General features: G+C 46.7%; 1 protein-coding gene across 9 annotated transcripts; it reads right to left on the reverse strand.

Annotated features, from left to right (window-relative positions):
- Positions 1–1,866: 1,866 nt before the first annotated feature.
- On the reverse strand, positions 1,867–26,658 carry ap3d1 (adaptor related protein complex 3 subunit delta 1). Of its 9 annotated transcripts, none has more exons than XM_060067413.1 (36): positions 26,339–26,658; positions 23,717–23,812; positions 23,057–23,137; positions 22,622–22,702; positions 22,393–22,500; positions 21,609–21,738; positions 20,768–20,907; positions 20,232–20,305; positions 20,044–20,093; positions 19,458–19,507; positions 18,930–18,978; positions 17,016–17,161; positions 16,174–16,322; positions 15,113–15,343; positions 14,362–14,593; positions 13,768–13,913; positions 12,871–13,012; positions 12,180–12,251; positions 11,624–11,699; positions 11,192–11,388; positions 10,655–10,728; positions 10,046–10,069; positions 8,105–8,267; positions 7,855–7,998; positions 7,338–7,391; positions 6,222–6,248; positions 6,084–6,185; positions 5,603–5,761; positions 4,562–4,609; positions 4,404–4,424; positions 3,831–4,020; positions 3,365–3,453; positions 3,073–3,158; positions 2,560–2,681; positions 2,147–2,226; positions 1,867–2,007 (listed from the first exon to the last, which is right to left on the reverse strand). In XM_060067413.1, exons 1-36 carry the CDS (start codon positions 26,432–26,434, stop codon positions 1,912–1,914), a joined length of 3,825 nt encoding a protein of 1,274 aa, XP_059923396.1. In that variant the 5' UTR covers positions 26,435–26,658; the 3' UTR covers positions 1,867–1,911. The 9 variants fall into 9 exon arrangements, with proteins under 9 accessions (XP_059923396.1, XP_059923395.1, XP_059923399.1 ...); XM_060067412.1 differs by having other exon boundaries at positions 6,084–6,168; positions 6,199–6,248; XM_060067416.1 differs by lacking the exon at positions 7,338–7,391.
- Between the last annotated feature and the right edge of the window lie 33 nt (positions 26,659–26,691).

The raw sequence follows: 26,691 nt of genomic DNA on the forward strand, positions 1-26,691 counted from the left end.
TGTGCACACCGTGAAGCGGTTGTGATGCAAGTAGCACAGGCGCTTATGTTTTCAGACGAGATAACATGAGGCAACACGTTCCGCTCTGTTAATCAACAGTAGTTACTTTCTAATGAAGCCATTTCAGCTAATACTGATTGAGAAAGAAATCATCTACGACTGACCACATTTATAAGAATAACCACAATGTAGAGTCGGAAATGATTATCCTACAGGAGATGAATGTGTATGATGAGCAGAGCTTTGACCAACCGTTGAAGCAAGCTGGCGACAACGGGTCACCCGTCTGTTGTACACCGAAGTGATCAGCCTTTATTATCCAACAGCCAGTTTAGACAAAGCAAAGCATCTTTCCAATAGCTTTATCGACTTAAAAGGACTGCATTAATCAGCAGTCATTGGCCTCTCAATAAACATGAGCGGGAGGGAAATGTAACAACAGCCATACCACTTATTTCGTGCACCTACTTTCATGAGTACTAGTGTTGAAGGGAATCGTTACATTTTTTCTCTCTTGTTCTTTGTGAATGGCGCAGGAACGCAGGGGGAGAAATGTACAGTTTAAGAATAATTTATACGACTTTGTTAGCAAAAAAAAAAATACCCAGCTTAGACCAGTACGACCTGAAAGCACCGACGCACAGACACGGGAGGAGGGAGGAACCTTGGGGAACAGAAGTCAGTCAGTCGAGTGCACTCTCCATCACTGACCTACCCATCCTCCACAATTACCGCCAGACTCCCACACAGGATACTTTCTCTGAATCTGCACCGGGTCTCGTAAAGTGTGATCCTACAATAATGTTGGAGCAAATGGCACCTCAACAAGTTTAATTTGTGCCAAATGCGAAACTTTAGTTCCATCTCTGAACTTTTTATCAGAGGGCAACCAGCCCTCTCCGGGATTTCTCTAAAAAAGGGTCAATGATAAGTCAGGAGGGGAGAAGGTTGATTTTCCAGCTTGAACCAGTATGCAGAGGAGTCAGTCACACGGTGGCTAGGATAGTAGAAACAGACGCATTCATGCATACATACATACAGCAGTGTGCACACGCACACATTCTTACACACACAAAAAGGAGTCAGTGGGCAGAGCAAGAAAAAGGCGAAGAGAGGTTTCCAACAAAAAAATAACTCACCAACACAAGGAAGAAGGAAAATAAATCAATTCCAAAACAGTAAAAACGCAATTCAGCCATCAACAGCAACCACAACAAAAAAAAGTCCAGTTGCCAAAACACAGGACTGCAACGGACTGTAATGCTGGCAGACAGTAAGGGCATTAAGAACAGACAGGGGTACGGGAAGGACCAGAGGCCACAAACCTTCCAAAACCTCTGGGCTCATTGAGGAGCCACAGGCTGGACTGAGGTGGGTGTTGTGGAAACAACAAAAATCGAAAAGCTGTAAACGCTCAATCCTCAAGAGGAGTGAGCGAGTTGCCAGCCAAGTCTATAAAGTAAAACGGGGAGTCAGATAGAGAAGGGACGAGCTCAAGAGTGTAGAACAGTGTGAATGGAGACCATGGGGACAGTGACAGCTAGGCCAAAAAGGAGAGGAGATCTTAACGACGATTAATAAATAGGGCGAGAGGGTGGAGGGAGAGCCGGGTGTAGCGTCCCATTACTAGTGTGTTTCAGTTGGGACCAGGGGGGAGGTGGGACTGATATGAGACATGTGTGTGTGTGTGTGTGTGTGTGTGTGTGTGTGTGTGTGTGTGTGTGTGTGTGTGTGTGTGTGTGTGTGTGTGTGTGTGTGTGTGTGTGTGTGTGTGTGTGTGTGTGTGTGTGTGTGTGTGTGTGTGTGTGTGTGTGTGTGTGTGTGTGTGTGTGTGTGTGTGTGTGTGTGTGGTGGTGAGTCAGGGGCGTTTTGGTGGTGGGGTGGGTTGCACCCTGCAGCCTCCAGACACAATCAGCACTGAGAGAACGTCAGCTTTATCTCATCCAGCACGTTGCTCAGCAGCGACGGCTCGTCACACTTAGCGTCGATGGACACGGTCTGATCAGCCTGAGAAAGACAGAGAGACAGAGAGACAGAGAGACAGAGAGACAGAGAGAGGGAGAATCATGGTTATAAGTTTCATTGGTTCATCATTGACCAGGGCGATATTGTTTGGGTGTTCTTTGTTTTGGGCTGCGATGCTTACAGTTTTGACCAGCAAACACACGTGGTGACCCTGGATGGAGCGGCTGTACATGGAGGCACAGGAGTCGATCCTCTCCACAACTAGAGGGAAGAAAGAAGCTCAGTCACACCAACGGTCACACTAGTATTACCGTGCATGTAGCATCCAGTCGGGGCTGAGGTAAAAGCATTGTCTTGTCTTCTACAGGGGGAGAACTCACTGACCTGATACACAATGACCAAGACCTACTGTGTGTGAGTCTAAAGTATAAGCCAGAGGCTTCATTGAGTGAGTGAGTGAGTGAGTGAGTGAGTGAGTGAGTGAGTGAGTGAGTGAGTGAGTGAGTGAGTGAGTGAGTGAGTGAGTGATTGGGTGAGTGAGTGGGTGAGTGAGTGAGTGGGTGAGTGAGTGAGTGGGTGAGTGGGTGCCTGTACCAGAGAAGTGATGGTGGAAGCAGATGCGGGCCAGCAGGTGCGGGAAGGGCATGACGATTCCCTCCAGCTTGACAGAGCTGGCCTTCAGGTCTCCCGACTCGAGCAACTTTGCAAACGCATCACTGAGCGTACGGGAAGAAACAACCAGCATTAAATCACAGGGCCTATCCACAGGAACTGCTTCAGGAAACAAGTGTCACTCAAGAGACAGAGCAAGATAGGGCGGATTGGTTGTTTGTTGTCGTTAATCTTAGATAAGCATTATTCCCACAAACTTTGTTCTACCCTATCTAGGACAGGAAGAGATAAAAAAAAAAAGACCACATATCCCATCTTGAGAATCACCTTTAATCAAATCTTCCAAACCATTTGTCTCAAGTCATGTGGGTGAATATTAAATCAGTCTGGTTCCACTCTCTTTGCTCCACGATATACTAATGAGTGCAAGCAGATGCTTATTAGTTGGAATAAAAACTAGTTGTAGCCAATGGAGACTGTATCCTCTTGACTCACCTGTAACAAGGAGTGGTGATCAGGTAGGAAGTGCAGGTAAAGTGCAGTTTGAAGTCCAGTTTTTCATGGGTGGAGGAGTCTTCATTCTATTATAAAAGAAATAATTACATCATGGGTCGTTAACTGACGTGTGTGTGTGTGTGTGTGTGTGTGTGTGTGTGTGTGTGTGTGTGTGTGTGTGTGTGTGTGTGTGTGTGTGTGTGTGTGTGTGTGTGTGTGTGTGTGTGTGTGTGTGTGTGTGTGTGTGTGTGTGTGTGTGTGTGTGTGTGTGTGTGTGTGTGTGTGTGTCAACCTTGACTATAAAGGCCAGGGTTCCCTTCAGTTTCTGAGGCATCACGATGCTCTTAACGGTGAACACAAAGCGCGCCTCGTTTGACACCCCTGAAACACAGAAGAAATACACACCCTCATCACACCACCACTCGGCGACACAGAGATCATCTGTTGACACAATGGGGTTGGTGGGAGTGTTCACTTCAAAACCAGAAACCACTTCCTCTACAAAAGTTAAAACAGATAAAACCAAGACGGCACTCAGTTTCAGTTTCCAGAGAAAGAGACAAAAAAGAAAAGAAGTAATGCTTGGTTTCACATAAAACGATGGAAGAGGAAGGGGAAACGAGGACAAGAACTAACTTACTTCCGCTGTGGATAAAACCAATAGCAGAGCGGGCACTGGAGCACCACCATAAATATCAGAGGAGAATATGACCCATCTCCTATACGGAGGCCTGTGTGTGCCGCCATGGCTGACTGACCGGGAGGCAGCTGGAAGGGCACGGTGAGGCCGTCATGAGGGCCCGCGCCGTCAGGCCGCTGCAGCCTGGAGTTCAGAGAGTCCAGCACGTTGAACTCCATCGCCTTGAGGAAGCTGTCACACTTGTTCTCGAAGATGAGCGACACCACCACCTGACTCCCGTCCTGCAGGTTGCCCTGGATGTCACACACCTGTCGGAAGGGAGGGGGGGGAAGGGAGGGAATACGTTGGCGCGTCAGAGATGGTCTGATGGCTATGAGAAAGCCTGATGGGAATACTGAAATTATTGAGACGTGGTCGGCGGTTTAGGAGAGAAAGTGTGCAAAAGGAAACCACAGCACCGCAAAACCATTCCCTAGTTTTTATATTTTTCAATTATGTATGGCCAGCCACTGAACCACAACAGGAAACGGTATAAGACTACCGAGCGGCACGATCGAAAATGAGGAAGGTGAGGATGGAAGAGAAGTGAGGCCATGAGACTGTATGCAGAGGGCGGGCTGGAAAGAACACAGCAAAACCACAGGAAGTGGGCCCTTTTTTCACATCCTGTGACTAAAACAACAAGCAGTACCGTATCGGCATCCTCCATCATCTTTGAAGAAAGAGGGGAAGAGAAAAATTTACTGTGAAAACGACATACGCATCTACTCATCTGCTAACCTCCCTGTACTTAAAAAAAACTCACAAGATAAATATTAACCCTCCCCACCCCTAGCAGCAAACACTCACCATCTTGATGTAGGAGTTCTCGGCCAGCAGGCAGTAATTGGACATGGGCTGAAAGGAGAGAACACGGGTCAGGTTTGGAGAACTGTTGTCCCTCCGTATGTAAACTAGGCAACCAGAGCCGGCACAGCTCTGCCGGGCTGGTGCCCACCAGTGGACCGTGTGTGTGTGTGTGTGTGTGTGTGTGTGTGTGTGTGTGTGTGTGTGTGTGTGTGTGTGTGTGTGTGTGTGTGTGTGTGTGTGTGTGTGTGTGTGTGTGTGTGTGTGTGTGTGTGTGTGTGTGTGTGTGTGTGTGTGTGTGTGTGTGTGTGTGTGTGTGTGTGTGTGTGTGTGTGTGTGTGCACATCAGGGTCTACCAAGTACACACAGCAACTGGGATAGCATTGATGCCACAAAGACTGTGTGAACACAGGATCACAGACTGCCAACGTCACCCTGGAGAAAACATCGCTCTGCTTTGGGAGGTCTAAGAGCTCACAGACAGACTACCTGCGGACCTTGTTTCTGATCTGCTGTGAGTGATTAGATAAATCACTCACAGCAGAGTGAGTTAAAAATGAAGTTTTAATCTCACTCTGCTGACTCAGCAGAGTTAAAAATGAAATAAGTTAAAAATGAATTGGGACGATGCTATCACAGTGACACCAGTTCCAAAAGGCCACAATAGAGATTCAATCTCACACTCACAAACAAACACACTATGTGTGCGCAAAACTTTCTTACGGCACCAATAATCAAACACAATCTGTTTGTACGCACACCAGCGTATTGTCTATTTATCAATGCAGAGGCTCTGGTCACCAAAAGCTCAAGTGTGGTACAATTAAATGCACTGTGTTATGTACGCGTGATAGTGGGCGAGGACACTGCACTTGGCCTTGAAAGCAAATCTCAAAACCGATTGCTTTGCATGGAAAAAACAAAACCATGCTGCCTCCTGACGTACTGACCCACTGAACAACATGGCAGCAGCCTTCTGTTGGAGCACAGCCTACTTAGGTTATAACTGTACCTAACCCCCAGACCTCGACCACACACACACACCGGCAGAGGCTCCTCCTCCTCCTCCACGGTGCCATTTTGCACAGACTCCTCTCCGGCCCCGTCGCTATGGTGACGGTGGTGGTGATGCTTCTTCTTCTTCTTCTTATCCTTCTCCTCCTTCTCCTTTTTCTGCTTCTTCTTCTTGTGTTTGGAGGACTTCTGGCAGGTGGACGGGACACAAGGGGGAGAATTGAGAGGAGGGACAAAAGAGACAGAGATCTGCATATCGCGGTCGGGGGCCTTTACAGAGGGCCGGCGTTACAGGAAATACCTTTCCTGCCAACATCACTAACGAGAAGCGGGGGCGGGACTTGGAAAACACTTAATGTGGGAAGCAACGGTAGTCCCAATTCATTCTGGGAAAACATGCGCTGGAGCGCCTCATAAACAACTTCCTGTTAGGCTGTATCCCCTAGCCACACGGCCACGGCGCCCGTCTGGCAATCATCTTATCATGGGGGGGGGGGAGGGGGGGACTCACGCTCTCGTCCACCTCCGCGTCTTTGGGTTCATCAGGCTCCGAGTCTGGCGCCGAGCCAGAAGCCGCAGGGGGAACGGCGGCCGCCGCTGCTGCTGCTGCTGCTGCTGCTGCTGCTGCTGCTGCTGCTGCTGCTGCCGGTGCGGTAACCGCGGTTACGGCCACTTCCTGTTTAGACACAAGCACCCCACATACGTCTGTTGAGATTGGCGAAGCGAAACACAGTGCGTGTGGTCTACCAAAACGGTGCTGGTTGTTTCTGTGTAGAGGTGGGGGTGGGGTTAGCGTGATTGCTAGCGGGGAAAAGGGAGTGAGGCCAAGGTTGTGGGTGTGTGTCCATGGAGACCGTGGCGCATGCAGTGATGGCGGCGTGCTTACACGGTAACATTATACTCATGTCTTGGCATGTTTCGCGGCGAAGCTGTGTTTCAGGGTAAGAGGCCGTTTACCCCCAGGGATAACCTGCTCTTCGAGAAAACAGGCTCCTGACACATCCTCGACACACTTTAACAGATGTGGAAGTAACACTTAAACTGGTACACATGGTCGGCCTGGAGATGAGATTGGATATAGTATTGTGTAAAAAAACAAAACACACAATCTAAAACAGTCACCTCATAGATTACTAGGAACTCCTGGATAAATAAGCACTCCATTACATCAACGGTTGAGTCATAGAGTAATAGTCTTTTATCTAATCTGAAAATATATCAAACTGTCTGAACGGGCTTTGTGCATCGGTGATAACAGGCTCAAGAGCAACCGACACAGACACGTGACAACTCCATATATGGCCATATAACAAGAGGGTGAGGCAACACACATGGGGAACCGGAACAGGGTAGGATGTGACTGCAGACCAGTCATCCTCTGCTCAACTGGGATACAATGAGTGAGAAAAAAACGTCACCACAACCACCACCACCACCACGACGTCCAGCGAGTACACGAAAAGATGAGCCACGGACATAGTGAAACAGACACACACACGGCCAGACAGTATACACTGAAGAGCAAGTGGTAGGGGAAAGGGTGACCTGTGAAAAAGAGGAGGTTGTTTGAAAAATTTGTGGGGGAAGAGTGGTGAAAGAATTTACTGAAAATAAAAAGTGAATAACCGATAGGTTAAAAAAAAGGTTGACACATGGCATTGCGTATTGAGTGATTAGACAAGTGTATGGGAGGCAGGGGGGAAGAGGGAGAGAGAGAGAAAGAAAGAGGGTGAGAGAAGGAGAGAAAGAGAGACTTCAACTCAACCTGAGAGTTAGAGGGCACTGGAGCGTTTGAGAGCCAGAAATCCAGATCCGAAACCTAGAACAGTGAAGGAGGGAGAGGGAGGCAGGAAGGGAGACGGGTGAGTTGGGGAAGGGAGGAAGGCAAAATAGGTTCTTCATATTTGTACTAATTCATGAAAGGTGATACAGAGCTTACAGCGTTTCGTTTCATGAATAAATCAAGTATTTGGCACAGGGAACTACAAGGGAACTCAGTTTAACAGGTAACCGATACTTGATTTGATCACTAGAGTAGATAAGAGAGGGAGCTGGGGAGAAGCGATGAGTGTCGAGACAATGAAAATGAATAAATCCACGCATCAGAAACTTCTGAATTATCTCTGGTGTCGGGTGGGATCAATGTAGTCTATTGACAGGGGAAGAACCTCCAGAAACCAAACTCCAAACATGGACCGGAGATTCGGTAGGCGGGTAGCAAACACAGCCCTAGCTCTGCCTAGGACTGTGTACAATTTTTTAATAATAATAAAAAGCCTTACCTCAGCAGTGGTGGTTGGGGGCGGAGCCACCACATCATTGGTCGTCTCCGATTGGACCATAGGTTCTTCCGTCTGACCCCCCATCAGATCTTCCTCTCCCTCATCGTGCTTGTGTTTCTTCTTCTTCTTCTCCTCTTTGCTCTTCTGCAAACGTAACGAAACAGGGGAATCAACTCAGGCTGGAGCCTCCCTGTTGGTCCTCTCTGTGTCTCACACACACACTGGGACTATTCACGAGACCATTACTCACCTTGCGGTCCTTCTCCTTGTCCTTCTTCTTCTCCTTCTTCTCCTTGCCGCCCTTCTTCTTTGCCTCCTGCGGGGCGACGACCTCCACCTCCTCCGCCATGGTCTTCAGGGCTTCAGAGGATCGGTGGGACCGCACTGGAAGCTTCTCGCTGTCAGCCAGTGGTCTACAAACGCACACACACACACACACACACACACACACAGTTACAATTCAACGGATGTGGACTTCTTACGAAGGAACTCCTCATACTTTTAAACCTTTCAGACTAAATCAGAATACTACTGTCAAGCAGGGTGACAGTGTTGAGACGCAGGCTGCCCGGTCAAGTGCATACTTGGCGATGTGCAAAGGCAAAGCCCTAATCCCCGAGATGCTTTTATGTAATCCATTTGAGGCAGCTCTGCACTCGGAGCCAATGGACATTCCCAAATTCCTCCTGTCCTATTGATTGTAAACAAACCAGCCTCAGCAGGGAGAGTAAATTCAAGCCAGGGCTGCGGTCCGTTTATGAGCAGAGACTGAGCGTTGTGCCCCCTGCTGGACATTTCCTTGCACACACCTCCAAAATAAAAATGTATACTCTTATGGCACGATAATGGCACTTCTTGATCTAGATTTAAAGTAAGGTTGTTAAGAATAACAAACCTGAAAGAAAGGAAAATCGAATTAAAAATCTTGGGTAGGGTTCAAAAGCATGCGACTGTCAAGATACCTTTGATAGTCATTGATATGGCGACTCAAGCAGGACGCATAAAAACTATAGAGAAAATAACTAGAAGAAATCAGCAAGACGGGAGTCTTGGAACTAGGAGTTAGAGAATCTGGAAACCAGGGGGTTAAGTTCTAGGACTCTCTGATCCCGGGTGAGTTTCCGACAGGCAACTGAAACCAGATCATCTCCTCTCCGGTGGAAGAGGATGACCGGGGAGTCAGGGAACCTCAGCCAGGAGTGTGAGAGGGGTGAGCGGTGTGAGGGGTGAGTGTGGAAGGGGCCAGTGGGAGTGGGGCCCTTGAGAACGTCCGCTGTGGCCTGACACGATTGTCTTTTTAAGGGAATCGTCAATACCCAAGTTTAAAAAGGAGCTATTCGTAACAAATCGACTGTACTAAATCATTAAATGACCCTGATATATATATATATATATATCAGAGATTAGGGAAACATGCCAGGGGGAAATACCGGCTTCTCCGACAACAATGCTACATTTGTTCTCATTTGAGAACAAACGTAGATGTTCTCTCCGGAGTCGGAACATTTGTTTTCGTTCCGGCCTGTGTGTTATGATTCCTTATTCTCAGAGTACCCCGGGTTGCCAGATATGAAACATAATGTTGCACTCGGCACGTCTCGCAAAGCGTGTTTGTTTAGTGTCGTCAGCCTGGCAACCCTGCTTAAGTAGGAGTGGGCGAGCGGAGACATCTCTCTCCAGTACAGTGAATCTTGCCTGGGGTATGCATTTTTAAACACTCTACGACAATGTTAGTTGTAGTTCCCTTAAAAGACTATACATTTGATTCTGTATTGGTTATTTTGATTGTAATACATGTCCGGCTACGGATATTGTCAAGAAAGAAGTTCAAGCGAGTGTGGTTTGGTTTTCCATCGACGAGAGAGCTTCTGTATTGACAACATGTTCCGGAATGAGTTGCATGAACAACAAAGAGGATGACAGGAATAAATGGTAGAAATAAAAAACAAGTTAAGGAAGCAAGGGGAGGGGACGGGTTAGAGCAGCCAAGAACATTCCCAAGGCACTGCATCCAAGACGGAGAAAGAAAGGACAGCGCTGTTAGTCAAGTGGGGGGGGGGGGGGGGGGGGAAACAAATCGGCTATACACGAGAAAGAGAGGGAGGGGAAGATCGAGATAGAGAGAGAACTATGCAGCACAGCAATCCTTCTAGAATGTGAGCTGGAGTCTCGTGGTCGCGGCGTCACTTACCTGCGCCGGGCAGCAGCCACCAAACTGCCCCGACAGAGGGAGGCAGAGATGGGTGTGTGTGTGTGTGTGTGCATGGGAGGGGGGGGGGGGGGAGGGGGAGGAGGAAGCAGAGAGGAGACCACCATAAAAAAGCGTGTGAGTATGGAGCGGGCAGATCGGATGTCACTATATTCGATAAAAGCATATCCTGCCGTCACAAGTACAAAATAAAGACACGCAAAACAATATTAATATCAGCCTTTAACACAATGGATAAGGAACAAAATACAGAAGGATGAACCATATGGAATGACGGTTTAATATTTATTAATAAATGTTCCATGTTACGGAATCCAGCTTTTGTCCTTGATATGTGTCCCTCTGAAATAAACATTTAATTCATATTCTAGATCTAGATAATATAATGATTACAAAACATTTAAATTCGAAGTGAAAAGGGATGTACCAAGCCAACACAATGTAACACAATCCAACAAGCCATTGTAACGATAAAACACAAACCATGAGTTTGTGTGTTGCGTGTGTGTGCGCGCTGGAATGCGAGCGCAGGCTGTGCGTGTGCGAGCGTAGGCTGTGTGCGTGCGGATGTTCTGGAGAGGGTTCAATTACCTGTCCAAGTCGATGTCTAGGGCCTTGTGGGGGTCATTGGGGTCTTTGTCATCATCATCACTGGGCAAGGCATTCTAGGCAGAGCATCAGAGAATATTATCAACCCAAGGGTCAGAGGATAATCCGCCACTCCGACAGAAATACAATAGCATTGAACTGCATGTCGATAAATCCAGAGCCAGGCTAATCACACGGCCGGGAGACAGGCCGACATCCCGATGTGGTCTCCCATTGGTCGAGTCAAAGTCAATAGGACAACACTACGAGTGAGCCATTTCATCATTTGAAAGTTATTCCTAATGCCATAAGTGGGGTTATCACCAGGGCGTTCATATAACCGGAGATCCCAGTGATGGAAATATTCATCACATTGCCTTAAGGTTTCCATGCAGTCAGGCAAACTCCTACCTAGAACATAATGGGTGCCAGCAGAGTGTCAGCCACAGTGCCTGACGAAGAGCTAGCCCCTGACCCTGACCCTGACCCTGGCTCAGTGTCCGGCCGCAGTGAACCCACGTCCCTAGGGGGGGCCACTACCTCTGGCATCTCCTCCGTGACGATGTCCACCATGTGCGCCGGCGTGATGTCCTCCTCGCTCTCGGGGCCCGAGTCCCGCTTGCCCCGCCGGCCGCCCTTCTCCTTCCTCTTCTTCTTCTCCTTCTTCTTCTTGTCTGCCCGGTCCTTCTGCCGGCGCTCCTCCTCCAGCTTCACGTACTGGTCGGACATGGGCAGACCTGGGGGGTGATGAAGAAAAAAACGAAAAAAACAAATTTAACATAATCACAATGAATGACGTTTTTATAAAGCATTTCTTGAACCCAATGTGCTTTCGGGGGGGGGGGGGGATCATGTCCATGTTTTCTATTGGAGCACAGCTGGACTACACAGCGCTCCAGGAGAGGCCCAGGGTGTTTGATTTGAGGATAAGCGAGAGTGATCGGTGGCTCCAGGACGGGGGGGGGGACCCACCGGGGACTTTCAGAGGCACGCTGAGGTCAATCTGCACCACGGGGATGTGGTCCACTCCAGGAGCCTCCTGGTAAACCTGCGCAGGGATGAAGCAGTTAGTCAGGCTGGGACCCACATGCATCTACACACACACGGAAGAAAATAGTCCACACAAAATAGTCCATTGATTTGCATGCACACACAGGCCTTTGCAATGACTGTATAAGAGTGCATGCTGCGCACACAGGAAAACATGCACACGCAACCACACGTGTACCCCCGAGTAGTGCAGTTCTCCGGGAACTTCCTCGTAATCCTATATAAAGATACCCCAGTTAGTAGGCACGTGCACATCTGCATACACACACACCATGTTTACGTACATTCAAATACTTGATTTTCAGGCACTAACGATGCTACTATATAACACGTACACACAATTAGACAGACTGTGGACAGATTGAGTCCTGTTATAGTGTGTGTGTGTGTGTGTGTGTGTGTGTGTGTGTGTGTGTGTGTGTGTGTGTGTGTGTGTGTGTGTGTGTGTGTGTGTGTGTGTGTGTGTGTGTGTGTGTACCTTCTGGGAGGATGGGGAGGACTTGATGTAGAAGGGGTTGCTGGCCTGCTCCTGCTTCCTCACCTCTCTTCTCTGCAGGAGGAAGGTACAAGCAAGCGTTCAGACACAGGAGCAGGAAATGAATGAATAAAACATTTTCCTGGGGAAACCAAACCTTGGTAGATTGAATGCACCAGACGAGGTAGTTAAAATATTATACATAATTTATTTCAGCTGCTATTTTTGCATCACACAGTAAAATTGTACTACACATTTCATTCCGGTCGATGAAAAAACAAATGTGTTTACATACATTATTATTATTATAATTTCTTTCTCCATAAATACTTAATTGATATTGGAAGATTTTAAATAAAGATGCTAAATTCCCGGGCTGCCTAAAGGTTCACCAGCACTCAAATCCAAAACCATTCTAAACCATTTCCAAGCATTCAACTGATCAATAACTCTTTCATTGGGTTCATTGATTCCGCCTGGAATCAATGAACCCCCTGAAACCTCTCTGCGCTCGCACACATCAGCACATCATCGTGCACCAAATTCCGCCTGCTCCTTTGACGTACCAGGGAACGGGTAGTACACACGGCTCCCCGAGTTCAGCCTACCAGCCCGGTGCCCTGCCACGTACAAGCAGTAGACCCCCCGTGTGTGTGTGCCCCCTAAGACGACTGGAGCTCATGGCCCTACGCACCTTGGCCAGCTCCTTCTCGTCCACCTCGGTGTGCCGCGGCCGGGAGTGCTTGGTCTCCTCCCGGGTGAACATGGTCCTGGGCTTCTCGTCCTCTGACTCGCTCTCGGACGGCGGCTCGTTGATCCAGGCGTCCAGGTCTAGGCTGCAGCGTTCACAAGTCACACAACCATTCGACCGTCGGCACAGGAGCGCACAACTACTTTTCAACGTAGGTCCAATGCCATCGATTCACTGAGTGGTTCTTTAGATCCACCGTGTTTAGAAGCGCCACCGTGACGTGGAATGATGTGACCACATAGAAGAGCTCATTTTAAATTAGAGTTGTTCCGATGCCGATATCAGTATTGGACATTCCTCCAATACTGCTGATACAGCAGTATCGGGATTCGGCGAGTACGCAAGTCTGTGCGCCGATCTGATACCATCACGCGACTAGCTCATTTGCCGCACAGGCAAAGAACATCAGAAACGCGTGCAGTGTTGTGCTGCGTTCGTTAAGAGGTAGGGAGTCGGAATGGGAAACGCATCATCTCCAACTGACGTGCTTTGAGCTACAAAGTCGGAAGAACCTGGATGTATGAGCGCTTAACTACAAGAATACAAATGCATTGTTATTATTATAGATTATAAATGGCAATTATCTACTTTTTATTTTTTTACAGTAAGTGAACTTAGGGTTAAGTAAGAGAACAAGTTATACAAGTAGTTAAAATGATCTATGCTGTATTGGTATATACTCAATATCGGCCCATACTCAGGTTCAGGAATCGCAATCAATAAGGAAAAAATGGTATCGGAACATCTCTATTTTAAAGAAGCATTTTCCGGATCAACACGTCAGATGTGGCGCTATGTAGAAACACGCTCTCTCCTATGAAGAGGAAAAGGTTGACCCACCCCTCGGGGACAGGCACTTTCTTCTGCGCCTTGGGGGCCACGGGGTTGAGCTCGCCAGCGAACAGCGCATTGACCTCCTCGGCCACCTCCACGTCCTTCTGCTGCAGCTTCTGGATGTACTTCACCAGCTGCAGGATGCAGGAGGCCTGGGCAGCGGGCAGAGAGGAGAGGGGCAGGGGAGCGCGTTAGTGTGGAGGTCATTTTGAATAGAAAGGGCTCTTTGGAGAGAGAGCGAGAAAACGATGGATGAAGGTGTGTGTAATTGACTAAACCTTGACCACAAATCCATCGTATCGCACACTTACAAATTTGATTTACTTTTATTTATTTGACATTTGCTTTTTAGCCAAAGCTTTTTTTAATCCATCTTGCCCAAGGAGGCCTACAGGTAGGGTTAGAACCCACAACCTCTCGGCCGGGAATCAAACACAAACACTACAATATCTTCTCTCCGGAAAAAACCCCCAACGAGATCCATATTCATATGCAGTCCTGGGCATCTCCCTGACATCAGAACATAACCAATCTTCAGCGTGGCTTCATTGCGCTCCGGAGAATCCCCTCCTCCTCCTCCTCCTCCTCCTCTTTGCTTACCCTCTCCTGCACCTCCAGGTTGGCGCTCTGCACGAAGAGGGGCAGCCGGTCGATCATCAGCTGGCTGGTCTCCTGCGCCGCCGTGCGGTCCGTGTTGCCCTCCTGGCTCCGCAGCACCGTGGCGAACAGCTTGGCGGCGTTCTGCACGTACACGGCCTGGATGTGGCCCGGCAGCGTGGCCACCTTGGGCCTCAGCATGGCCTCCAGGGTCTGCATAGGGTTCTCCAGGTGTCTGGGGGAAGACACGGGGGTTAGGTGTGGGGGACGGGCAGGCATACCCCTTCGAAGGGCTGTTTTTTTTAAGGAAGAGAGCGTCACGTTTGGAAGTGGCGAGAAGGGGAAAAGAGGGTGGCTTTCGGGCTTTTCCGTTGGGAATGTTAACAATTACGGCTACACAAGGATCTTTAGAAGTTCAACCGGTCCATCCATGGCTGTTGACTCCTTACAGAGAACTTGGGGCCTCATGCGGTACGTGTCAGTATAGAAAAAATAACAAATGAACTAAAGCATGATGAAAAACATGATCATCAGCGACAAGAAACATCGATCCATCAACTCATCAAAAAAATAAAACATACCCCCAACAACATTATGGAATACATTCATCCTGATGCATTAATTTCGCCCGCCCTCAAATAGCTCCGACACCGCCAACAAACGGTGCAGAAGATTATCCGCGAGACCCCGGCGCCTCTAGCAAGGGCCCGGCACGATCACCCCCACATCTCGGTGTCACAGAGAGACGACTCACTCGGAGAACTCCCCGCAGATCCAGGCGGCGGCGTACAGCACTTCACAGATGCCGTTGCGCTGCGTGTTGCCGGTGAGCAGGTGGGCGTTGTCCAGCAGGGTGGCCATCTGCGCCACGGCGAACTCCCGGATGGCCTTGACCCGGATGGCCACGTCCAGCATCTGGGAGGCGATGAGGTGGCCGTGCCTCGTTCCCTCCAGCCGGGTCAGCTCCACCAGGATGCTGATGTACCTGGGGGGGGGGGGGGGGATAGAGGAGAGGGAGGTGGTGATGAAGGGGGGGTCATGGAAAGGAGTATTGCTGGTGTATTGCACTATATGACATATATTCAAACTGCACCTTAATTGCCCTTTTGCACTTTTATTTAGATTCTAGTTACATTTCGTTGTCGCTGTACTCGGCACAATGACAATAAAGTTGAATCTGAATCAGAGTACACGTGATAAGCGGGCGGCAGAGAACACATGATGGTCGACGGCGTCTCGTATGAAACGTTGCTAGAACTTTAGACAATTCTATCTTTAAAAATCCGGATCAAAATTCAGATCCGTTCTGTTCCGTTTGGCTCACACAAAGTATGGTTGAACATTTGTGTTATTGAGGACAAGAATGTATGAAGACTTTACACTGGGGAAATTCTCTGTTAAATACATGAGGTCTGCGGTAGACCTCCGTTGGCTGTGCGTTGCCCCCTGGCTCAAGCTAATGTGACGTGGGGTTTGACCACATTTCACGATGCCTTTAGCCCTCTTAAACCCTTTAAAATTATCCCGATCGCATTTTTTTTAAATTGAAGGAGCTTAATTAACACAATTTTAACGCTTTAACAGTGTTAAATTACCCTGTAATGTTTTATTTAGGGTGAAACTGTGGATATAACTGATTTCACTTTTCATCTGAATTGATTGATTATATGTACAGTGTGGGAAATCAGGGCCCGAACTCCTCTGTCAAGTTGTTCACACACGCATGAGGCAAAGGCTGAGGTGCAAACTGGCAGAAATGCGCCAGAAGAAAAGTCGAACGCAGACGAAACGAAAAGCAGTGGGCGGCGCACTTACCACTCAAAGTTGGTGATGTACTGGTAGTTGCTCTGGCTGCAGATGTCGATGATCTTGGTGAGAAGCTCGTCTCTGTAGGTCGTGCCCTCTGCCTTGTCCACGTGCAGCATCAGCTTCTTCACGATCTCCATCAGGTTCTTCTTGGACACCTGGTGGAACAAGATTGATGGATACAAAGAATGAAGCTTCATAGATATGATACTTGGGGTTTACAATAGGGATCGACCGATTATTTTGACGCATATCGGCATCTGCCTTTTTTTTGATCCGACGGCCGATAAGAGATCAATTTAAAACGGGGTTATTTTTGCTCTGGGGGAACTATTTATTTACTTACATTTTCTGTCGTAAACGATTAACATTTTACTTTAGTTCAGGAAAATTTTAGGGAGCCATTTATTTGTTTAAATTGTGTTATGTTGCAAATCTGAAAAGCTGTTGCGTTTATTAAACATGTGCTTAAAAGGCATTTAAATGAAGTTAAGTGTTGGGAGTTTGTATTATTCAAAATTTTGACGCCAATATTTTCCCTTTTTCTGTAAATTAATATCGGCTCCAAATATCGTTTATCGGCCCCCTTGACTACTAATAATCGGTATCGGCCCTGAAAAAAACGCATCGGTCTATCTCTAGTTTACAATGGGATTAATGTAATTTCAATAGCTCTCAAAAGAGCTCATCCATTATTATGCATCCTGGTGATCCAGCGTTTAAGTGAGAGGTGAGCCTACCGACCGTAACCTCTAAAACAATGAAACCATAGGAACCAGTGTGGTTCCTCATAGAGGATACCTCCATCTAATATGAGCCAACAACCGGCATGGTGACGAGGCTCCCCTTACCATGCCGTAGAGCAGGTCCAGGGCTCGCAGGCGGATGGACTCGTCCTTGTCGTCCAGACACTGGAGGATCAGGTCCTTGTGGGACTGGACAGACTTGGGGTGGGTCTTCAGGATCTTGGACATGGCCAGCAGGCCCAGGTACTTCACTACGACCACAAACACACGGACTCAGCGTTCTGCTCCGTACACCGTGGACATACACCCTGGGCTCTTAGTTAATACCAGGGTATGCTTGCCACTAGTTCTACTGTGCTTGTTTAAACTTCAAAAATATAGCTGACATAACATAACCTAATGACTATGATAAAATACATAATTAACATTACATTTATTTGATGAACCGAGGTTTTAGGAAGATAAAGTCAATAATCTTGGTTTACGTTCCAATTCTTATAAAAAACGAAATAATAGTAAACACTAAACTATTCAAAGACACAAAGAAAGGAACACAAAGACAAACACACACAAGGAAGTAAACACAATGGGGGAACAGACAGACAAACACACACAGAGACATGGACATTCTATTTTTCCACCACCACCTATCTGGTGCCATGTCCTTGGCAGTGACGTCTTTGCTCCACCAAGGGGTGCAAAGAGAGCAAGGCGGGGTCGTGCCGAGTCACTCCAACCTTTTGGCCGAGCAGCCCTGCCGCCGGATCAAACAAACACGTGTCCGGTGTCTGGATCGATACCAGCGGTGACCTGGAGGTCACGCTGGTCCCTGCCGCAGAGGACACGGACTTGGCCCTTATTAAGGCAGCCAAACGTGCAGCTTCTTAATGGGATCGGATACATTATACTGATTAAAGCACACTGGCATGGGCCGTACGACAGGACGGGCCGGGCCACTATGTGGACTGTTACTGGGACCTCCCTAAATACAAGGGACTAGAAATGGCGCCACTTTGATCTGACTTGGCTTGATCAAAGACCGTCCTCCAGAGGAACTGACAAACCGATTTCTCAGAGTTCCCTCCGTCTTTGAAAGCAAACGACTTGCATGACAGGAATGTTGGGCATCATTATGTGTTTTACGCGGATAGAAGTTAGGAGGATCCCCATCTTCAAAAGGTTGTGGGTTAACATTTAAAAAAATAAGGTGTCGGGTGATATCAGGGCAGGCTAAAATTAAAAAACAAAAAAAACACGATGCTTCTCCCTGCAAAAAGCAGGAGTGCAGTGCCGGTCCAGTCCTACTAACATTCCACTACCGTGTGAAAAGCAGCACAGGGTTGCCTCTAAGAGCACCTAGTCATCAGGAGGACAAATCATGCTTCGTCCGACCTGATTGGGTACAAAGAAAAATACGGTTTAACATTCTTGATTCATGGATAATTCAAGTAACATTGAATTACCTGTGTAACAGCGAGTGAGGCTTCCTAGGCTCAGACTCCTCAGTCTAAACATATTTACGATGCACATTTTTTGCAGGGTGGTGTCACTCAGACCCCGACTATCAGAACCACAGAATGAAACTCATAAAACACCCGTGGGTGGGAAAAAAAAACAATGCCCAGGTTTAGATTCTATTCTACTCACAAAACACAACTACCATCTACCCCGCACCACACCACACTATAGAGGGGGAAAGGGGTTGAGATAACTCGAATTCCAACAAGAATCAACCTCCTCTTGGCCGAGAAGCAGAATATCAGCCTAGGCATGCACTGCGTTCCAGAGGGAGCACAAGGCCCGCTGTGTGACTCTAAGTGCAACGGCACTGCAGCCACTCAAATTGAGAACACCAAGGTAATATCTTCGAGTTATCCAGGGGAGAGGCGGGGGGGCGGGGGGGGCTGCTATGTTTTTGTCGTCGTCGTCGATGACAGCGACGACTAAACGGGGTGGACTTGTCCAAAACACACAGACAATGAGAGAATGACACACTGCAGGCATTGACAGATGGCTCACAGTTCTGGTCCGAGTCTTCAATCAGGATGCGCAGTTTCTGGACACAGAGCTGAGGAACAGGGAAGAGAGAGGGTAGAGAGAGGCAGAGAGAGGCAGAGAAGGGAGAGAGAGAAAAAGGGGAAGAGGGTGAGAGAAAAGGAGAAATAGAGGACAGACAGGAGAGAGGGGGGAGTATGCCGTTATCATCACTGTACACCTTTTCACAACAGTTTAACTCGGGTCATGGAAGGAAGCACAGCACTCAAGATAGTATGGGTGGGAATGTTGTTAGAAACATAATTTGATCATTCCATGCATGCATTCTTGGCATTTACACAGACGGATACCAAGGAACCTGGTTGGTTGCCTGTCTGACCAGTAGATGAACATCTACATTTAGAGAGAGGGTATTAGGAAGAGACATGCAAGCAGGCAGGCAGGCAAATAGAAACAGAAACTAAGTGAATGAGGAAGATTTAACTGGTTAAACTGGAGTGAAAAGGGTTATTGATGAAGTTCTTACAGTAAGAGACGAGACCAGATGCTTACCTGAATACTAGCACTGTGGTTGGGCATTCCAGACGATAAGGAGATCAACACTGAAATAGAGGCACAAAGACATGAATCACATCTGAAATGTATCACATGCACGAATCTTGCATAACATGTGCCTTTTAATTCTAAAAGATTTGTGCATTTCCTAAACGTGTACAAATCAAACTAGTTTTGAGAATTGTTTTATGTTCTAAGGGATTTGCATGAAGATGTGACCAATAGATGAATAGTTTATTTTGACATTAACAGGTTAACAAAATGTGCTTCATACCCTGACTGCATGAGGGAACAGGCTACCATTTTTGCATTTCATAACTATGCAACAATAATTGCACAGGTGTAACGGTTCACTAAGAAAGACTGTCAGGGTCTAAAGGTTCCATCGACACGACTACCTGCACTTTTAGTATTGTCGTATATCCCAAAAAAAACAAGCATTTACACCGTAACCATAGTACTGATAAAGTTGCTTATTTCAGTTTCAAAGTGTTGCAATAATATGCATAGCTTCTTGTTGGCCTGAATAGGAAACCTATCAGTGATGCAATCTGTGCTCAGCCCAAAGAACAGCAATACTGACCTGCGATCACAGTGTTGACACATTCATACAGAAGAGACATCGCGGAGGTGCTGTTTGAGGTTGAGAGAGAAGAGGGGGAAAGCCATGGAGGTAGAAAAAAAAGAAAGGACTGTTATTGATAGGCCCATTAGGATCAGACAGCCATCTGAGATGTTGAGTGACAGAGACCTGGGCGTGGCATTTCTTACCTGTGGATGAGATTGGTCAGGGGTTCAATCAGCTTCTTCCCCAGGCGAGGCTCTAGAGGTGTGAGGGCTCCAAACTAGGGATAGCAGAGAAAAGGAAAAATGCAGGTCACCACACTGATTCAGACGAGGCTTGCAGAAGGCAAACAGACCTGTCAAACCATTATCTGTCACCTAACTGCTATATTTACAACTCTGTCGTTTATAAAAAAGACAAACAAGGCCGGTTTGGGCACACACACGTCGAGTCATCATGCTCACCTACGCTTATGTAGGGTAGGTAATCATCAAGTAAAAACAGGATTTGATGACTTACAATGGCCTATAGCTTTCCGTTTCCAAAATAAACCGTGAGTGCCATAGATGCTTCCATGTTATCAGAGCGTTCGTCTACGAAGCATGCTACACTCTACAAAACATGTTCAACGCAGAACGTTTCCAGAGCGCTTTGTAACATTTGGGATAGCAACTCTGTTCATCACAACACGTTGTGGGGTTCTGCGTGTGGGGTCGAAAGGTCAACACAGTCTGTCACACACCAGCTTGATGATCTTGATGAGGACCCAGTTGTTGGTGGAGGAGGTCATGAGCTTGAAGAACAGTGGGGCCAAAGACAGGTAGTTCTTGGGGTTCCTCCTGGCCAGCTCACAGATCACGTTCACCGCTGCCGACTGGACACCTGATGGACGGACCACAGGAAGAAACACAGATGAAAGCTATGCTAAGAGAACGTGACCGTAAGGTAAGCTATAAAATACCACACTGAATATCTTTTGTGGTGTATTTCTATTCATGCTTAAGCGGAGAGAGTAGACCATATTATTTTATTATTTATAAAGCTAAAATGACCTTGGATGAGAAAAATAGTCATGGAAATGTGATGCCGGACAGGAAACTGATAAGTGGAGGATTTCTAGCAATACTTCCCTAAAAAAAGGGCTTAATTGCCTGTTTGCCGTGTTCATAACTGTGCCAGAAGTGATCCTGTGAGCCAGCCCAGTGTTGCCCCCGATGAGTCGTCTTTATTCACGTTTCCATCGAACGATGCATTATTCAGGGGGTTGGGGTGGCTGAGGACTCTCCGTGGCTAGCCCGCGCCACCAGAGATTTAGATTACCTTACCTCGCAGTCAGACCGGCCCGAGCTGCTCGGAGCCAGACAAGAATGACAAATGAGCCAGGGATATGATGCGTGCAACGGATAAGAACGATTTGGTCCCTCTCTTTAATACCTAGAGCAACAGCTTCTGATGTCTGTCTACTTTATGCCAAGCGCCTGATTTTCCATCTTTTTTTTTTTTTTACTCCATCAGAACGACACCGTGATCCTTCCAAGTCGTGCATTCTTTCTCCCGGACAACCGCTCTCTGTTCTCTGTTACCTGGGTCGGGGTCCTCCAGTTTCTCCTTAAGCCTGGGGAAGGCGGGGCGCAGAGACTCTGGGTACTTGAGGAACACCTTGTACATGATCAGCACCGCTTTCTTCCTGATGTAGGGCTTGGTGTGCGACATCTAGGATACAGGGAGAAAGGTGCCAACAGTACATTAAAAAAAAAATAGGGATGGGACCATAGGCTCAGTCCTGATGGCAGCGAACCGGGTTCAAATCCTGCCTGTGTTCCTTTGATGCATGGGTTCCCCTCCATCTCCCATACTGTCCTATCTATCTCACATAATAAAGCATAACAATTAGAGCCGTCAGTTAAACGCGTTATTAACGGCATTAACGCAAACCAATTTTAACGGCGTTAAAAAACAACAACACGCAATTAACGCAATTTAGTATTTTAATTTGTATTATTTTTATTTATTTTTGGGCTCAAAACAAAGAAGCAGTAGCCCGACTGCTATGTTCAAGGCAGTATGTTTGTATGTTCATCGTTTAATTGCACGATAGGCATTTTTTTTGTATCGTCCTGTTTTGATCAGTATATGCCAATGTTTTTATCAATAAAAAAACATTTGCACAAGGCAAGCCGATGCACTTCTCCATGTTGATAAGAGCATTTAAAAGAGAACAATTAATGGGACAAAGAAATCAAGGGATATTTAGCATAGAAAAAAGATTTGCGTGAGTTAACTATGACATTAATGCGATTAATGTCAGCACTAATAAAAATGCAAAAATAAATCATGTGCTTGACCGCGTGGCATCTTCTCACTCACCAGAGTCATGATGTCGTTGGCCAGGTCACGAGCCAGGTCAGGGGTCACGAAACAAGAAAGGCCAGTAAGGGCAACGCCTGTGTCATACTGGTTAGGACTGCTGAGGTCCTGGAAGATACAATTCAGAGAATGACATCACATTTAAGGTCTGGTAACATGAAGAACGCAATGAACATACTGTACCAACAGATTTCAACCCAACAAAGTTAATAAACAGCGCATGACGAACCTTCCGGATCTGATTGGTTGTCAGCATGATGACATCAGTGCTCTCGTGGAAGCACTGTGAAGCAGCCAGGTAGCCAATCCGCTGTAAGGAAAATGGGAATCACAAAATAGCACATTCATCTAATTAGCATGAGCAAGCACTGTGTTATTACACCATCAGCCCAGTGAGAGGTAGCAATCTAATAAGCCAATAGTTTGTATAAATACAGAGCTTGGCTTAGGAAGCAGGTGCAACGCTATATATATATATATTATATATATATATTCAGGGTTCATTAAAGTAAAGACGACACCGTTTTAAAATTGCTTTTTGTCCTAGCAACACTCGTGACTCATTCTTAACACATCCTCTTACATACAAGATTTCACTCAGACTTTGAATTACCAATCCAATAAAAACATGTCTTCTCAAGTACTGGCAGTAGCCTCGTCTCACCTTGTACGTGAACTTGGAGGAGCTCATGACCTCCACAATGTTAAAGGCAGCCCAGCTGACATCATAGCCCAGCATCTGAAGCTGTAATCACAGAGAGGAGAAAGAGAGAGAGGGTGAGGGTGAGTGAGAGACCATGGATCTCCCCTGTGGCGAATATAGTGGAAAAGCTTTTTTAAATTGAGCACAGACGCCGATCACAGCAGGTCATGCGGTTGAAGAGTAGGAAGGGGGGGGGGGACTATAAATAGAACAAGTGATTTCATTTTGAGATTAGATTTGCTTGGATCAAGACTGGTGAAAACGAAAAATGTGAAACAACACATTTTGAAAGTGGTCCCCGCCTATGCATCATTCGCCGTCAGAGGTATCATTATACATATGGTTTAACCAATTTCAAATAACAATGATTTTCTGTCATCCGCATTAGCCAGCCAGCCTGCTTGAGTGTCTTTGTGTTTAAAGGTCTCAACAGGGTGGCTAGCCCTGCGAGCACCAGATCCATGGCGCCCAAGGTGCACACAAACACAAGCCTTTATGTGCGCCTATTGGTCCCGATCGATTGACCTTTTATTAAATCACAGGCATGCATGGGTGTCAAGTGTCTCTCGTCTATGTGGCTGGCTGTGATGGACGCATCGGAGGGGTGTTGGGAGGCCTTACGTAGGTGAGCTTGCACACGGCGTTGGCCTTGACGGCGATGTTGTCCTGCTTGAGCTCCTGCTTGATCTCATCGATGCAGGTGGAGATGTACTTGGCCTGGGGAGACAGGGGGACAGTTCAGTACGGCCCGAGGTAGGATCAATGCACAGACACAAATGTGGGATATTTTACTGTTATGGTTGTTACTGACTAGTGACTATGGTAAAATGCTGTATTTTATTACATGAAAATATTAATAATTGCAACTAATATAGTTATTTTAGTAATGAAATTACTGTTTTTGACCAATATACAAAACCAGGGAGTTTAAGTTTAGTAATGAAATAAGAGCTTATTCCTCAGAGTTCGGTACCACGTTGCTATTGATGATTTACTCCTGGGTAACCCTTGTCTCCTGCTTTTGGAATGGACTAATCTAAGAGAATCAAGGGACTGAATATGGTAGACCTACATGTACACAAATTCCCATTACATTCTGAATTGTAAAACTGGTAAACACACCTTGTGCACTTAGCTTCCTTAGTCACTAGTAAATGTGTCTGTGTGTGTGTCTGAAGGTAATTGTGGACTGTTATCTACTACCAATAAATAAATTGAGTGCCTTAATGAATGGACAAAGAAATTGTATTGTAATTCACTGCACACAAAAACCACAGGTTCATTAAATGAAAGAGTGACAATAATTGTGCAGTTTATTTGGTCACGGTCAAAACAACAGAACACACACACACACACACACACACACACACACACACACACACACACACACACACACACACACACACACACACACACACACACACACACACACACACACACACACACACACACACACACACACACACACACACAGAGAGAGAGGGTGAGTGTGTGTGCTGGTCATGTGCCTGTAGTCATGAGACAACAGTGACAGAGGGGCGGAGGTGGGGTTTGGACTGCTATACTACTCTTTCAGAAAGAGACACACCATCACACACGCACGCACTTTCACCTTCATATAAGACATAAGACAAAAAAGCAGCGACAACAGCCACAGCCACACACAACCCATGGAAATAAATGAAAAGGTTGCTCTTCAGTCGCCACTGGAAGAGGTTTTGTTCCAGTACAGCAGCTTGACCACAAGATAACGAGGAACGAAAAGGAGCCATGACTGAATATGACGGTTGAATGGATACGTCAATCTTGTGCTAAGCCCAAAAATCTCATCAAGAAAACAAAATTAAATGTGTATTTTATTTCATTGTGCTTTCTAATGTAGACTCAATGCGGTTTCAATAATGCTGGGCTTCATCACACATGTGGAAAACAAATAGAGTGAGTGAATGAGAAACTATAGGCTGGCCATGAAAAGCAAACACAACCACATACACACCCACAGAACCACATTAATATTTCAGCAGACTGTCTAGGGTTGGCTGGGCAACCAAAACCTTATCTATGTAGGCAGGGTTGAATTACCAATGGACACGCTGAATCAAAAGAACAAATGGCCTAACTGCCCTAGCAGACTTGCCTTGGTAGTGCTTATTATCAATTCCCATATCCCAAAGCATGCAACGCTTACTCCATATTGCAATTTGAGATCCATACCCAATTTACTACAACAAACGACGTCATGGTGATAAAAGTAACAATGAAGCACGCAATAATTAAATGAGAGTAGGCTGAAGACGAGTTCTCTTGGATTTCAGACTACAAACACTGCCCTCTAATGGCTATGGCACCCCTAGTTTTACCTATATTGATGATTCTGCACATCATTACAGCACATCGGAACCCCGCTTAACGGGTAACATTTTCCGCTAAACATACCGAGCAAACTATGATCGTCCACAACGTATTATTACTGTGTGTCTGTTAAAAAATAGCTTTCAATTCACATTAAGCGATTGAGGGATCGGTCTGAATGGGTTTGCTGTGAATTGTATCCAATGCTTGGTGTCCTGTCCTCTGAATGGGGGATCAAAACATTATAACGTTGTTAATCCACACTAGAGTGCATATGACATGCGGATCAGGGCCACGTCTGAAGAACACCATTAACGCACAACGCAGACTCCAAGTACGTGTACAACAGCCGCTCATTTGACAGGCCTGACTAGGATTTTCAGAAACATAAATATAGTACATAACGCCTTATGTTGTGCTGTCATGTTGTTAGCAGTGCCTGCTTGTGTGAATCCTTTCAGCCGGACGAGTAATTGCCTGGTCGTGGACGTTTATAATCTTGTGAGCTAGCTAGTTGCATTCTGTAACAGATCACATCGTACCAAGTTAGCAAGTGCAACCCAATAACACCTAAGTATCAACCAGATCTCCCTGACACCAAATGTAATGTCACATATGAGGGTATGAATGGTTTTACAATATGCACTCACGCATTCGGACAATGGTTTTGCTAACCTGCCAAACGTAGAACACCTAACCTAGCACCAGACCTGACTTGAGGGGCTAGCGTTAGCCGAGGAGCCTGGCTCCCCGTTAACCGTACAGGCTGAGCCATCACAGCCGGCTATTATGTTGGGCTCTAATGGGTAACGTTACATCTCTGCATATTTTCTTGTTTACATGTTATTGGATGATGATTAAAGGTCGCAAAGAGTGAGTGTGTGGTTTTACCTCATCCTCCTTGTGATTCCTAATGCCACGTACTAAATCCTGGAGGTTTTTATCGAACATTCGGTCGATGCTCCCTTTGACAATCTTCAAAGCCATGTCTGTGACTTTATGGCTTCTGTCCTACGGGACTGAGCGCCTGACAAGAGGTCTGGGGGGGTGCTGGCCGACCCGCTACACTGTCTCTCATCCACCCGGGTACCGTCTTTGCAGGAGCCGTCGCTGTTTACTAATCCCGGACAGATGAAGGCGAGGCCAGACAGGGCGTCCAGTGCGATGCAAAGACTCTGGCAATGGATCAGTGTAGGAAATGGCTGACAAAATGGCGACTGGAGTCACCTGACTTCAGAATTATA

The sequence above is a fragment of the Gadus macrocephalus genome, chromosome 12 (genome assembly GCF_031168955.1).
Source record: "Gadus macrocephalus chromosome 12, ASM3116895v1".
Classification (NCBI taxonomy): Eukaryota; Metazoa; Chordata; class Actinopteri; order Gadiformes; family Gadidae; genus Gadus; species Gadus macrocephalus.

Coding starts and splice junctions, on each gene's coding strand:
- ap3d1 (XM_060067409.1), bottom strand. CDS start 26,434: ATGGCTTTGAAGATTGTCAAAGGGAGCATCGACCGAATGTTCGATAAA. Junction 23,813..26,338: donor GGAATCACAAGGAGGATGAG/GTAAAACCACAC, acceptor CTGTCTCCCCAG/GCCAAGTACATCTCCACCTG. Junction 20,306..20,767: donor TCATCAAGATCATCAAGCTG/GTGTGTGACAGA, acceptor TGCTATCCCTAG/TTTGGAGCCCTCACACCTCT.